This window comes from Schistocerca gregaria, chromosome 4 (assembly GCF_023897955.1).
Source record: "Schistocerca gregaria isolate iqSchGreg1 chromosome 4, iqSchGreg1.2, whole genome shotgun sequence".
Lineage (NCBI taxonomy): Eukaryota > Metazoa > Arthropoda > Insecta > Orthoptera > Acrididae > Schistocerca > Schistocerca gregaria.
Genome location: NC_064923.1, coordinates 328116061 through 328131429, shown reverse-complemented (window position 1 = coordinate 328131429; position 15369 = coordinate 328116061). Strand labels below are relative to the sequence as shown.

At 38.7% G+C, this 15369-nt stretch overlaps 1 protein-coding gene across 3 annotated transcripts in view; it reads left to right on the top strand.

The window, feature by feature from the left end:
• Positions 1-15369, top strand: part of LOC126365837 (SIN3-HDAC complex-associated factor) — a 30881-nt gene that overhangs the window by 2601 nt on the left and 12911 nt on the right. Inside the window, exons 1-3 of one of the 3 annotated variants that reach the window (XM_050008472.1) lie at positions 11333-11469; positions 11594-11694; positions 12180-12333. In XM_050008472.1, coding sequence (XP_049864429.1) covers positions 11621-11694; positions 12180-12333 — 228 coding nt within the window. In that variant the 5' untranslated portion in view covers positions 11333-11469; positions 11594-11620. Of the gene's footprint in view, positions 1-5607; positions 11695-12179; positions 12334-15369 lie in introns of those variants that run through there. The other 2 variants (XM_050008471.1, XM_050008470.1) reach the window with 2 other exon arrangements.

Sequence of the window (15369 nt, the reverse complement as noted above, 5' to 3'; positions counted from 1 at the left end):
TTAGAAATTGTGAATATTTTTTGGTATATGGTATCATAATCAGTCCTCGAAGATTTGCAAAATACAGTAATTTTTGTGTATGGGCGATTTGAGAAAACGGGGTCGTCTGCCTTTTCTTTTGCTGAAAATTGTTATCCTAGCATAAGCTATGTAGAATTCAATGGCTGTAAAACTAAGAAAGAGCCTTTCTCTCCATGCACCAGCTCTTGTTTTATTTCAATTTTTTTAGAAATCCAGATTAATTGCAAAATGTGTTTCTGACATTGCATTTTGAATCAAAGTTCAGGTTTGAGAAATTTCCATCTAATGTACAGTGAGCAGCTCACAGAAATAATAAATGTAGGGCTCATGCTGAGGCATATAGATAGTCATTTTTCCACTTTATTTGCTTTTGGATCAGGTAAGGAAATGACTAGTTGTGGTACAGGGTACCCCCTGCCACACACCATACGATGGCTTGCAGAGTATGTAAATGCTCGTATGATGGCCCTGCTCCAGTGGCCATATAAATGCTATCATGTTTTTTTTGTTTTGTTTTTGCCAAACTTTTTATTTTTCCAATTTATGGTTTCAACTTATCAGCAGGTGGATGAGCTAGACAGTGATCAAAGCTACTCAGTGTTTGCAAATTGTTTAGTTAATCCAAAAAGAGTAATTTACTGTTAATTTGTTCTACAGTTCCTCCTGTTGGGTAGTTTCTTTCCTTTATATTTTACTTGAAGAAAAATATAAACGAGAGGAACAACACAGTTATAACCATCAAGTAAAAATAATATATGTCAAGAAATAAATAAGCAAAAGGGATAAGAAAAACAGGTATTTAACTATGAAATATGCATTTTTTTTTCAATGTGTTGAAAATAAAGAAAACGGTCTTGTTTTCATACTGTCACAGCATATCCATTACTGAGGAGTAGGTGAGAAGTCTGATAATGACTCTGTGTGGGGAATGAGTTACTATGCAGAGGAGATGAGATGATTACTCTAGTCACTGTTTTTCTAGGGGGGGGGGAATATAACAACAACAACATTGTGTGCTAGTTGGGTTGATGGTAAAGAAATCGCAGGACCAACCAAATAAGAAACAAAGTTGAGGACAAGAGAGGTGACAAGTAAACATCAAGCAGATGGAGGTCAGTCAGGGAGTGGGCCTAAATATATGAGCAAGACAACAAGGTGGTTTCCCAACTTTTGTTGGGGAAAATCTGAGAAATTTGGTTGGAAAATCGCAGGAGTTGAAGTTTACAAAACATGAAGTCTTAAGGCTGATTAAATGTACTAATAATTTTAAATGCATTTGTGTTATGTGCCATTATTAACACTTGATAGTATGGAACTAGGCTGTCATTTGAGTGCAAAGGTTCGCAGAAGTAGAATTACCTCAGTTGAACTCTATGGTGCCAAGGAGGGGGAAAAGTGCTGATACTGAATGAAACCCATTGCTGGTTTGGAAGAATTTGTGATAAAAGCACTGATAAATGACATTCCAGCAATAGAACATTATTTTTCAGAAGGTTAGATATGTATTAACACAACTCAGTTGTGAAGAATGAGTGAGGGAAACCTGCGGGAAAGGTACATTAGGCCTAAAAACACAGCTTGTGTAGTACAGGGAACAGAGAAATTTGTGTTGCATACAGGAAACAAATTTGATCCTGTTGCCCATGAAGACAGTAAATATGAAGGAAAACAAATGATAAGAGAAAAATTGGTGATTAGGAGGATGGTGATAAATCTTGAACAGAGATGGATGAAAAAGTAGATAGTATGTATCACCATGTATCAAAGAAAAATGACAAAATTATGTTTTTGCAGATAGCCATGAAAGAGGAACAACCAAATTTTTTTGTAATACTTAGAGAGATTTGATGCAGCTGGCACTGCATCTGAAATTCTAAAGACCTGTCAAAGCTTTATACAGTCTGGAAGCCAATGTATCGTGATACGGGGTGTAAATAATATGTACTGTAATTAAAGTAGATGGGCAATGAGAGTTTTGAAAAATAAACTTTGAAATAATCCACATATTATCATTTTTGTTATGGCTATTAAATGGAGTCATGATGTAATAGAAAAATCTTGTTTTAGTATTGAAATCGGAAACACTAACAGGGGACTGCAAAAAAATTGTGAATTATTTTTCTTTGCAACTTTCATACCAGTTCTGTAAAAGAGCTCTCTACAAAACATGGTCTGCACAGAAATAGCACAGATAAATAACAGAAGAGTCTGTAGGAATGCTACCAAAACCTTCAGGTGCAGCAACAATGATCTTGTAGTCTTGAAATGCAGCCATGAAACTTATAACAACTGACCTGCATACATCAGTTGCTCAAAATCTTTCAGCAGTATTGGTCCCTCCACAATCTTCAGCAGTGCAAGACCTTTCACTACCTGATGTGCCTCTATCATCATCAACATCAACTACTACTACTACTACTACTACTACTACAGACACAGGCAGAAGCAGCACAAGAATAAGGAAACTCACTACCCTACAGGAGTTTTGGTCCCCTGCGTCAGTTCTGGAACTAACCTAAGTCAGATACTTGCGTGTACACTTTGTATAATCTCTAATTGCAATTTATGACAAAACAATGCCATCAGAAAGATAAACTTAGTATATTTCACCAGAATATAATGAGTCAAAGAAAAACACTGGACTGGTTGTCTCATATTGGTGTTAATGTCAGTGAGACAATAAACAATGCCCAAATACTATATTTTGCTTATCTTATTCCAGAACGAAATTTTTACCCTTGTTGAGAATTTAAGGAAGTACCAAACTGAGTGATTGTAGGATACAGTGGCTTACTAAGGGTAATCAAAACATCCTATAAGCAAAGAGAATGCTTTATACTTCACTCAGAAATCCTAATTAACTTCAGTATAGAGAACACTTTAAATTATATATTGTAGCATCCTAAAGAATGTGATTACAAATTCAAGAGCATACTTATTAAATTTGAAGTAGACAGTACAAATAATGAAAACAGTTTGGAAGGTGGCAAAGGAAAGGCTGAAAAAAGTCAGAGAATACAGACAGCTTAGAGTTTGTCACGATGGAAGCATGGTAAATGAAGGTAAAGTAGTTTCCAATATCTTTAACAACCATTTGTGGGCAGTGGTAGATCAAAATGGTTGCAAAGGATCTGTGGTTAAAGCCAAGAAGTTTCTAGAAAAATCAGCACAGAACAAAATTTGGCAGATATGTGTACCCTGGGATTGGTGGGGATCAAGCCCCACAGTTTTCTGACTTTCTAACGTGTGGCCAATGAGGCACAAATTTTCCTGTGATTTCAACATGCCAAATTCCAGCTCTGTGTAATCATTAATTATACAGAACTTTACAATTTTGCAAAAGAGATTGCAGGTCTTTGCTCCACTTGAGATAAAAATGGATAAAAAAGGTTGATTGCATAATAAAAACACTAATAAGACTTTATAACATTGTTATATTTGAACAAAGTTACTTAAAACAATACTAACCATGAATATATCGTAAATTCGAACATAATGCTTAAAAATATGTGTACAGAAATAATACTTTCTTCTCCATGATGGGAGGATTAGTAAGATAACCTGAAAGAGTTAAATTACTGTGGCCAAGCTGTCTAGATGCCCAGTAAACATTGTACTTTTTTTTTTTTTTTGAGGACCTGACAAAGTTATTCCATTGTTGAACCATGCCGTGTTCAAGGGTTTCGACAGTTTTAGTATCACATCGCCAGTGCCAATCAATGATTCTTGCTGTGTGTCAATAAATTTGTGGGCTCCAGGTTCCCCCCCCCCCCCCCCCCCACCACCACCACCACCACCACCACCACCACCACCACCACAGATTCATTGCCTTCCTATTGGTATTACCATGGCCAAAAAGAGCCAGAATGAGTTTTTGGTTTTTCCCTGCACTTTTACTACAGTAAAGTTCTTGAGTGATAGACAAATTTGGTTCTTCCTTGAAGTTCTAGACTGCTTCTTCTTCTTCAGATACTTCTTAACCAAGTAGTAATCCCATACCTATATTTGAGCTACTGTCGTGATGTGAGAGGTTTGATCTGACTCTGAAGAATAACCAACTGGCTTCTTGACCTGTTTTCTATCTTTTTTGGCATTGATGTAATGAAGTCTAGCTTATGTTGTTTGGTTTCTGTAGCAAGCTTTTTTTCTTTCTGTGGCACGTCTTTCTGTCTCAGCAACAAGCTTTTCTTATCCATGCATTCTTCTTCCACTCATTCTTTAATGTGTGTCAACATTAGAAACACAGATTTCAATGCATTGCAGAACATTTCCCCTTAATCATTAGACAGTGGAATTACATCTTCAAGTGATATAATCTTGCATAGTGTGTGTTGAGTGTCATCATCGGTGGGAATTATCATTGAAGAATTGTGACATTGCAGGAGCTGTGAGCATTTATCCCAGAACGCCTTTGGGGGTTTGGCTCATTTTTCCGTTTTCCGACAAATGCACCATTGTTGAGTTTGGGGACTAACTGGAACAATCATGTACACACAGAAGTGAAGCTTAAATGCAGTAGTATCAGTGAGTAAATGGTCAATTCTTCTTGTACTATGTGCAAGCAAACTGTCAGAAAAGATATAAAAACAACTACTTACCTCATTTTCTCACCTTTGGAGTGACCTGTCAGGAAGATCTTTCATGGAACACTAAGTTACAGTAAGATAAACCTGTCATATCGATGTCAACTTCTGAATTGGTGGTGGTCAGTTACGAAACTTAGTGTGGGACCCACATGGATCTTTACCCCATGTACCCTATATCACAACAGATGAGATTGAGAAGGCAATAAGCCAAATGAAAAACAAAAATTCCACTTGTGGATAGTATACCTATCTAATTACTGAAGAAACTGGAGAAAATATGTATAAAGGTATTGAAACTTGCAAGCTTTTGGAGCCAGTGGCTCTTTCATATGGAGGGAAAGGTTGAAGAGGAAGGAGGAGGGGCGAAGGAAAAGGACAGGTGAGATTTTAGGAAATTGGGAGGGTTTGGAAAAATTGCCCACAACCCAGGGCCAGGAGAGACTGAATTGGTCTTTCCTTCTCATCCCGTCCACTATGTCTCCCGTGTTTCAGGGTTGTTGGTGACTTTTCCAAACTCTCCCTATTTCCTAAACTTCGCCAATCCTTTTCCTTTGCCCCACTTTCTTCTCACTTCAACCTTCCGCTAGAAGGAGTAGTCACTGCTTCCAAAAGATTGCAAATTTCAATATCTTTATATGTTTTCTCCTACTTCCACTTGATTAGTTAATTCTACCTATGCATTTACATTATATTTTCAAAAACTGATTATTTTTGTTGATATATCGAAGTAGTGAAACACTACTGCCAGTTTGTTCTTAAAGTTCTTTGTTGCATATTTAGTGAGTCTGTAACCCGAGGTACTGTCCCTAATAGACTCAAATATGCAATCATTAAACTGCTGTCTTGCTGTCAAGAAAAGGTGATGAAGCTGCAGTTTCCAACTGCCAGCCTATTTCACTGCTAGCAAATCTTTCTAAAATCCCAGATAACTTATGTTCAAGAGAATTGTGGACCATCTTAATAAACATAATATACTTAATGAAAATCACGTTGGGTTCCAAAAGGGTATTTCAACTTAAAAGACATCTCTTTTGTCAACCAACTGCTTGAATCTATAAACAATAGGTTGTCACCAGATGGAGAATCTTGTGTGATCTGTCTGAAGCATTTGTATGTATGGATCACAAAATTCTGCCAAAGGAGGCTGAGCACTGTGGCATAAATAGCAAAATAAGGTAGTGTTGAAGACCCAGCACTGGGCCGTTTTTGCACTGATGGTGGCACAATGAAACGTGGTGTACTGCAGGGCTTGTATGTGGTCCCTTAGTTTTCTTAGTCGTTATCAATGACTTTCCATGATGTGTGAGCCAAAAAGCACACTTCACCCTATTTGTAGACAACACAACCATTATGACTGATGAAGTATCCAACTGCAGTCAAGGCCAGTATATTCAAACAGACTTTAAATTGGTTCACTTCAATTGGTCTGTTCCTAAGTGTCAACAAGACTTAGTTCATTCAGTTTCAACAAGACTTAGTTCATTCAGTTTCAAACCACAAATAAAAAACAGGGATTATATATTAATAACAACATAAACTCATCAGCTCACATCATCAGCTTATATAAAGACAGAATTCAGCAGCATATGCCATTTGTTCGATTGCATTTGTTTGTGTCTGGAAACAATCAGAGCTGCATACTGTGGATTTTTCTATTCTGTGTTCTCGGCTTCATATTCTAGGGTAACCAATATTTAAGTCTTAGTTGCACAGAAAAGGATTATCAGAATTGTGAGTAGAGTGCACCGTTGGATGCTTTTCCAGAAATTTATTCAGACAGCTGGGGATCCACACCATACTGTGGCAGTATTTTTTGCTAATGTAGTTTGTGAACAATAATCATTCAGTTTATAAAACAAACTGATATTATAACCGTGACACAAGAAGTAAGGGTGATCTCCACAAAAATATAAAAAAATCTCACCATGGTACAGAAAAAAGCAAATTATTCAGGCATAAAAGTATAAGGTTTCTACTCATATCTTGTGTATGTAATATCTTTTATCCTTAGAAAATTGCCATCCTTTCAGCTGAATTTTCAGTTGTGGAAACAAGCCAATCACATGGAGAAACATTGTGGTTATTGATGGAAAAAATCTGCAATTTGAAGCTAACTGCAAGTTGATAGTAATTATACAGTTTTGATTGCTGCACTGGAATATGTCATGGAGAAAGAACCAATTACAGTTGAATTATATATGCACCACTATCCAGTTCAATTCTGAAAATGTACAATATCATTTGGGCTTGTGTTATTTAGTTGTTAACCCCCATCCTGCAACCTCGATATTCTCTTCCCGACTGTTCAGTTTTTCTAGGTCATGAGAGGTGTGTACTCCTACTTAGTGACTTGCATCAAATAGTGTTGCAACTACATCAGATTCAGTGTATAACAGTGATGATGTTCACACAACCAGGTGCATTACTTTTTGATTTTTACAAATAAAGCTTTACACCATGAAACATGCGCCATTTGCTCCTCTATTGGAAGTGTGGTGCCCATTTAGAATAAAGCTTCCTCACTTTATGGTAGACAGCTCCTCACTCTGCCTATTGTGTCTATTAACTGATCAACAGCCATGCAAAATGGTTGGGAAGTGGCTAGATCTCTTGGTTGCAATGTCTGTATGGATATGTGTAATATACACAAAATAAAAACATTTTAGCTGATCACCACAACTCTGTTGTAGTTTGCACTAGACTAAGGCATTCTCACAAAAGTTCCATGGGATTAACCAAATGTGTCCACAAGATTCCTTTACTTAACGACTTCCCAGCTGTTCATGCAAAATTACAATTTTTATGGCACTGCGACAGATGAATTGTTACTGTGCCTGAAAATTACACATCTGCTTAGATTCACTCCATATATTTTGAGATAAATATAGAACATGTCCACACTAGCAAATGACCACTGGACCATCATGGAATATTTCTCCACCTGCGAAAGCTGAGGAAGATGGTTCAATTTCATTGGATGCCATGGCGCAAAAGTGGTACAGGCTGTCATAAGGTGTGCTCTCAATTTGTTGTCATGGCAGAGCAGGGTGTTATCTGTCCGTGGGATAGAGAGTTTGAAAACTTGAGTTGGCAAGCTGCAGTCAGTGAAGCCAATGAGCAGTCTTGCCCTTTCTCTTCCTGATCACTATGATGAGAAGTAATAATTTATAAAGCAATTCTGAATATGGCACTGCACTGTAATGTGTTAGTTTTTTCTTGGGTATGAATTTGGTAGGTGTCTCTAGATTTCATGTGACTACTGACCTGCATAAGCTATTGCATAGGAGATTTTAATATGTTTTTAAGGTGGCTGGTATATCTATATATTTGTTAAGTGATCAAACAGCCATAATATCCAGAGTTATAATTTTAATTTGTTATTCAATCAGGATTCCAGTAGTATGTTTTGACAGTATGCTATGTTAGTAAGTGCTGGTAACCTTGTTGTAGTGTGTCCTAAATCCTCATTGCTAATATCTCTCATGTTTGTGGTGGTGGGGACATGTAAGCACACACACGCATGCCCTTGGTTGCAACTAAAGATCTGACAGGGTTTCAGAATGTAGCCTTACCATGGCTGGTGAAAGGGGTAGGGTATTATGGAGGAAACCGGACATTTTATTGTAGAAGAATGGCAGAAGCCACCGAGGACACCAGGCCAAAAGAGAGGCAGCAGGGCAAAGAGCGTTTGGGGATAGGGATGTTATAGTCAGTGGAGGTGATATTTACCTTTATTAAAAATACCATTTGGCAGAAGTTAGGCACTAACTTTGGGATTTTGACCCAATTTGATGCATTTAGTGGACAATCTATGACAGGTCCACGGATGTGTTTGAGCTCAGAAATCACATGGCCACATCCAATTGTGTGACATATTGACGTTTCTTCCCATTCCATTCGTGTATGGAGAGCACCAACAATAATTGCACAAATACATGCTGACATAGTAATTAGCTTTAATATTATCTTCATGGACCCTGCATAGGGGCCTGTATTATTTTCCTAGATCTATCACGTAATATGTTCTTGAAATTTCATAGTTCAGTTTAGGGGCCTGCCAGTTCAAGTTTTTCAGTATTTCTGTGATTCTCTCCTGTGAGTCAAATACACCTTTGAGCATTTGTGCTGCTCTCCTTGTATACATTCAGTATTCCTCATTAGTTCTATTTGATAGGAGTCCCACAGTTATTTTGTTACTTACCTGAGTTGTAAATTATTGCCATTTCTCCTCATATTTAAGTTCTCGTTTTACCGTATGTGACATACTCGTTTACCCAGAGGCAATAAAATGTTTGGTCATTCTCTGTGAATTGCTGCATTCTTAATTGCTTCGTTCTTAATTTGAAAGTCACGGTTTTGTTGGTTGAGAACAGCCACTTGTTTGAGCACAGCACTGCTGCCAAAACCGTTGTCATGATATTGGTTACGTGTGATTATGTAGTGGTGTGGCCCAGTCTCGCAGTTGCCGGGCAGGCACAGCATCGCTCCGGTGGTGAGTGGGAGGATATGGGCGTTGTGGGAGCCATTGATCAGGGGGTGGCGAGCGCATCGATTAGTCCAGCGAGCCCGGGCGTGTGGGTGGTGGCGGGGGGGGGGGGGGGGGGGGGCGAGAGTGGGGTGGCTGGGCTGCAGCATCGATTGCGGCCGCCGCACGTGTCGTCTGGGAGGCTGCCCGCCGCTAACAGGTGTGCGCCGGTCGCCTCCTCTCCGATCTCCGTCCGGCGTCTCTCGCCGATCTCCGTTATCGCTGCCATCCAATGCCTACTGTCATAGTTGAATTTTGCCATTGATAGCTAATTTCGTATAACTCGGGAGAAAGTAGTGTTTGCCTGTCCGAAGTGCATTTTTAAATATATCCCAAGGCTTTCGCATGATGGCCAATTTGTCAGAATGCATGAAAAGAAAAATTTTTGAAGCATTTTTGAGCATACCTAGGAACCAATAAGTTACTGAAAAGGTTGGTAATGGAATAGTCGAAATAAAATTGTCAGGCGTACTATGACCCCAGATAGATGGGAAAAGTTAGTTTGATTCTGTAACGACGCTGCAGCACATAATAATGGGAAAAGTGTGTTTCGTGGTGTCGGTTAGCGAACATTTTTAACTTTTCTGAGACCCAAAATGTTGCTTTTTGTCGTTGAGTACTTCCGAACGCGCGCGCGTTGCCTTGTCAAACCATTTGTTTCTTATTCAGTTCCGTCCGAAAACTAACCAGTCGTGTCCCTTCATTTGCAAATAAGATGTGGAGTGGGAACTCAGTTTCGACATGAGGAAAATATGTTAGCAACTTAAAACTTGTACCTAACCCTCAGAAAAATGTTTAATCTAAAAACTAAACACATACAAGTGGCCAAAATACTTCCGCGAAAATATGCCGTAAAATACTTCCGCGAAAATATGCCGTCTCCGCATAATTCTTAAGTACGAGAAAATAAGAGGTTTGTGTGATACTTCAGTTCACATAGAATTTGTCGAAATTCCTTCATGTTTCAGATGTCAAACTGTATCACCTTTGTTTCACTTAACATTCTGGAACCCATGTCTGCATAACAGTTGTTCGCTACAGAGCGCGTTGTAATTCCGAGCAACACGTCTATAATTGACAGTTTTATTACGGTGTGTGCATTTCGAAATCCACCAGTGACTCCCGTTTTTGAAAGTTCTCTTTGATTGTCGCTAGATTTAGTTTGGTACTTTGAAGACGAATTTAGTGGCATATTTGACTCACACAGAAATGTCTAACAGTATCGCAACTAAGCACAATTTAATAAATCAGTAATTTACAGACTAATTACATTGATTCAAATGCATACATGTTTAAAAGTTATGCAGAGATTGAGAAGTTGCGCAGGATTTATTAGCTTGAACAAGTCTACGGACAGAATACTTCAGTGAGATTAAGTGTGCATATTATTTTCAGAAAAAAAACTTTCTATTGTGTAATTGTAGCATCATTTAGTTTCTGACTGAAGGAATAGAATTGCATCCAATTTTATTTCAGAATAAAGGTTACGGGATGTCTCCTCAGCCATCGGTCACATGCTATGTTCCCTTCCGCCAATTAGCAGTCCCGCGCAACTTTGTACAAGGAAATCAGTACCTTTTAGCACAGCTAAATAGAGAGGCAGATTGGAGTGGCTGTTGTTAAATATTCCAAAAAATGAAGCACCAGTAATTGACGTCGCCATTAAATTTTTATCCCTGTATTCCAGGATGATATTTTTTTTTCCCTACAGAACAGATCTTTATGAAGGGTACGGTAGGTGATTTTTAGAAACCAGCATAAACATCGACAATAGCCAAATTCATCACCAGCAGAAAAAAAGAGCGAAAGTAAACGATTCGTGTATTTCAGAAAGTAATACGTAAGGATGGACGTACTTACGACGCAATTGATCACGTAGCCAGCGGCGACGAAATATTGATGGCTGAATATACCGGATTATATCTAATATTGACGTGTCAAGCTGATGGCTGCACTACAGAGGCAATTTTCTAAATTTTGTATTCCATCTTGTCAATGGTAGTGTACAGATTTACAGCATTGGAACCTGATCAAGAAAAGTGAGCGTACGCATCGCAACGGATTCCCGCCTTGGGCTGTGTGTGCTGCAAGCGCACGGCTGCGTACGTGCTCGCGGCCAACGACGGCCGATGCCATGTTGCCATGTTAGTGGGCCCAAGGCCGGTCGACTGGTCGCCGGGGGTCAATGCGCGAGCAAACCGGCAACGCTGCCGCCGCCGCTGTCGCCGCCTGTATCAACAAAAGATTGCTCAAAACAACCACGGCGTCCTGCGGACATGACGATCTAGTGAATCTGTCCCAATGACCCGATAGTTTAGAGTACCTGCTTGGAACTGTGTTAGTTGATTTGTTATGTGCATGTAAAACTTCGCCGGTTGCCGGGAACCACCAGCGATGGAGCAGCATCGCCGATGAGCGCACAAGCTACAGACGCTAAGCAGCTTACTCTTGTGTGTTTTAGGTAACTGAGGGGAAAGAAGTATCGACAATGTTTAGCTTTCATAAACCGAAGGTATACAGGTCTTCCACGGGCTGTTGCATTTGCAGAGCAAAATCTAGCAGGTAAGTTGAACCACTAGATATCATTTAATAAACTTGACACTAGAACTGTTGCCACCATAAACATAAGCAGATGTTAGTTACTTAGTACAGTTGCATATAAAGCTATAGCTTACGTCGTCGTGAAGTGTTTCAATATTATGTTTTGACTCCGTAGCTCAAACATTTTCTTTTTGACGATAGCATCCAGGCAGTCAATTCAAGTCTTAACAATAAATGAAGCCAAAATACGTAAATTTTTATAGGTGCCTAGAATATACGCTGTAACATTTTCTGAAATTGTAGGACAGTTTGTATGAAAAGCTCTTAACAAGTCAGTCAGGTTCCTTTTAGTGCATAGTTATCTTGCTGGGAGAGACCCCCCACCCATTTTTTTGTTTGTATGTGTAAAACGTAACAAGTGGTGCTTCCAAAGGAATGTGTGTAGCGTTTATAGTGTTGTTGAAAATTTATACCTAAGTGATAATTGTTAATTCCTATTGTTTCAGTTCACGGTTTACAGATAGCAAAAAATATGAAGATGATTTTATGGACTGTTTCCAACTCCATGAGCGTCGCTCAGGAGAGATATGCAATGCATGTGTGTTATTGGTTAAGAGATGGAAGAAATTACCACCTGGCAGTGAACGGAACTGGAGACATGTAAGCTTATTGAAAATGACCTGATTTGTCTGTTATTGTTTGCCGGTACCTAACTTTGTTTTTAAATGAGCTAAGTTTATTTGTATGCTATAATTATTATTCGAGTAAACCTAATTTGCTGCCATACTAAGAGAAGTGACATAACAGGAGCAACTCTGAAAGTTGGTTTCTCTCACCAGTGAGTGTTTTAAACTAAACAAGTGGTTGACTTTTTACTGAACGAAGTGGCACAGTGGTTAGCACACTTGACTCACCTTCAGGACGCTGATGGTGCAAATATCTGTCTACCCATCGAGATGTAGGTTTCTTGCAATTTCTCTAAATCGCGCCAGGCAAGTAGTTCCTTTGAAAAGGGCATGGCCAATTTCATTCTCATCCTTGTGTAATCAGAGCTTGTGCGTGTTGTGTGATGACCGTACTGTCGACAGGACAGTATTTGGGATGTAATCAGTTAACATACTCAACTCTGTTGCATGAAAGTGGCATGTGTATTTGGATTGGAACAGAAATATTACTACATCTAAGTACTGCCAGTTCTCATTGCCCATTTTCTTCTCTTGTCTTGTAGCTGCAAGCAGTTATCCAAACTTGAGTTATCCCTTCCTTATGTGTTGTTTATAGAGTAAAGTAATTTTATTCTCTGGAACTGGGGTTGTGTTAATCAGGCATTTTATATTGCGTGCACAAAGAATTTTTGAAGTGTCACCTCTTTTCAGCTCATGACCAGCATAGTGACACTTTTTGTTTTCAGATACTGGTGTGAAATGCTAAGACCATACCCCTGTGCCACCAACACATCCTGGACTTTATTTTCAGTTCGTGAATTCATAGCAGTTTTCCTGTAGGGACATTGTGATGGGCAGTGGTGGTGTCTGTTGTTTTAGCTGCTAATTTTGATTAGTTGTGGACATTAAATTTCTGTGCTTGCACACACATAGTTATTCAGAATTTACTATACTCACCTGTGTTTGGTTTTAAAGATGCGTTACTAAGTGCTTAATTTTTTTGTTCCATTTAAATTCAGCAATTCTAGTCACATCATGGATTGTATATAAAAATGATAGTCATGGATTTGGCGTAATGTCACAGCGAATAAAGACAACGCTTCTCATGACAGTCACTGAACATTGTTGTAATAATTCAGAAAGATAGAGTTGATATTTATATATGCAGCGGTAAAGTCTTTGTAAGCAATCAAGAATCATTCTTTTAGAGCATCACATTGTATAAAGATATATCTAAATCGTGTTCTTCTACTCTCTGAAGGAAGTTTCATTTTGCAAAATCTCAATGCAGGAACTATGTCTATGGCCGTGCTCTTATACGAATCATTACATAAGCTTCAAAGCTGATGCTAAAGCTGCCAACAGATTAGTTAATATATGTGTTTAGTATATAAGTAGGTGAACTGGTTAAAAGCTTGACAAACTCATTATGTTGTTCTAAAAACCACTTCCAGGCTATGTTAACCATTCCTGTCAGTAGTTTGTGGCCACAATTGGTGTTGTACAGATCGGAGGTTGGAATGCCCGATCCCTTAATCAAGCAGGCAGGTTAGAAAATTTAGAAAAGGAAATGGATAGGTTAACGTTAGATATAGTGGGAATTAGTGAAGATTGGTGGCAGGAGCACGACTTCTGGTCAGGTGAATAAAGTATTATAAGTACAAAATGCATATGGACTGCAGAAAGAGGAACCCGCAGGATAGAATTTTGCACAGAGCGTTAGTCAATCATCGCTAACACATGGTTAAAGAATCATGAAAGAAGGTTGCATATGTGGAAGAGACCTGGAGACATGGGAAGGTTTCATATTGATTATATAATGGTAAGACAGGTTTCAGAACCAGGTTTTAAATTGAAATTTTTAGGGGTGGATGTTTACTCTGACCACAATTTATTGGTTATAATCTGCAGATTAAAACTGAATAAGCTGCAAAAAGGCCGGATTTTTAAGGAGATGGGACCTGGATAAACTGAAGATCCAGTGTGTTTCAGAGAGAGCATTAGAGAACAATTGATAAGAACAGGGGAAAGAAATACAGTAGAAGAATGGGTAGCTTTGAGAGATGAAATAGTGAAGGCAGAGGAGGACCCAGTGGGTAAAAAGATTGGGGCTAGCAGAAATCCTTGGATAACACAAGAGGTATTGAATTTGACCAATGAAAGGAAAATATAAAAGCACAGTAAATGAAACAGATGAAAGGCAATACAAACATCTAAAAAAGAAGATTGACAGGTAGTGCAAAATGGCTAAGCAAGAGGACAAATTTAAGGATATAGAAGCATATATCACTAGAGGTAAGATAGGTACTGCCTACAGAAAAGTTAGAGACTTTTGGAGAAAAGAGAACCTTCTGTGTGAATATAAAGAACATAGATGGAAGACCAGTCCTAACCAAAGAAGAGCAGAAAGGTGGAAGGAGTATATAGAGGACCTATACAAGGGTGATGTACTTGAGGGCAAAATTATGGGAAGAGGATTTAGGTGAAGATGAGAAGGGAGATATGAAACTGGAGAATTGAGAAAGCACTGAAAGACTTAGTAGAAACAAGGCCCCAGGGGTAGATGACATTCTGTAAGAGTTACTGATAGCCTTGGGAGAGCAAGCCACGAGAAAATTCTTCCATCTGTTGAGCAAGGTGTATGAGACAGGCAGTATACCATCAGACTTCATGAAGAATATAATAATTTTAATTCCAAGAAAGCAGGTGCTGACAGATGTGAAAATTACTGAACTATCAGTTTTATTGCAAAATACTAACACCGATTCTTTATAAAAGAATGGCAAAATTGGTAGAAACCAATGTTGGAGAAATCAGTATGCATTCTGGAGAAACGTAGGAACACATGAAGCAATACAAGACCCTACATTTTCTCATAGAAGATAGGTTAAGGTAAGGCAAATCTAAGTTTAAAGTGTTTGTAAACTTACAGAAAGCTTCTGATGGCATTGACTGGTATGCTCTTTCAAATTCTGAAGGTGGCAGGGGTAAAATACAGGGAGCGAAGGCTGTTTACAATTTGTACAGAAAC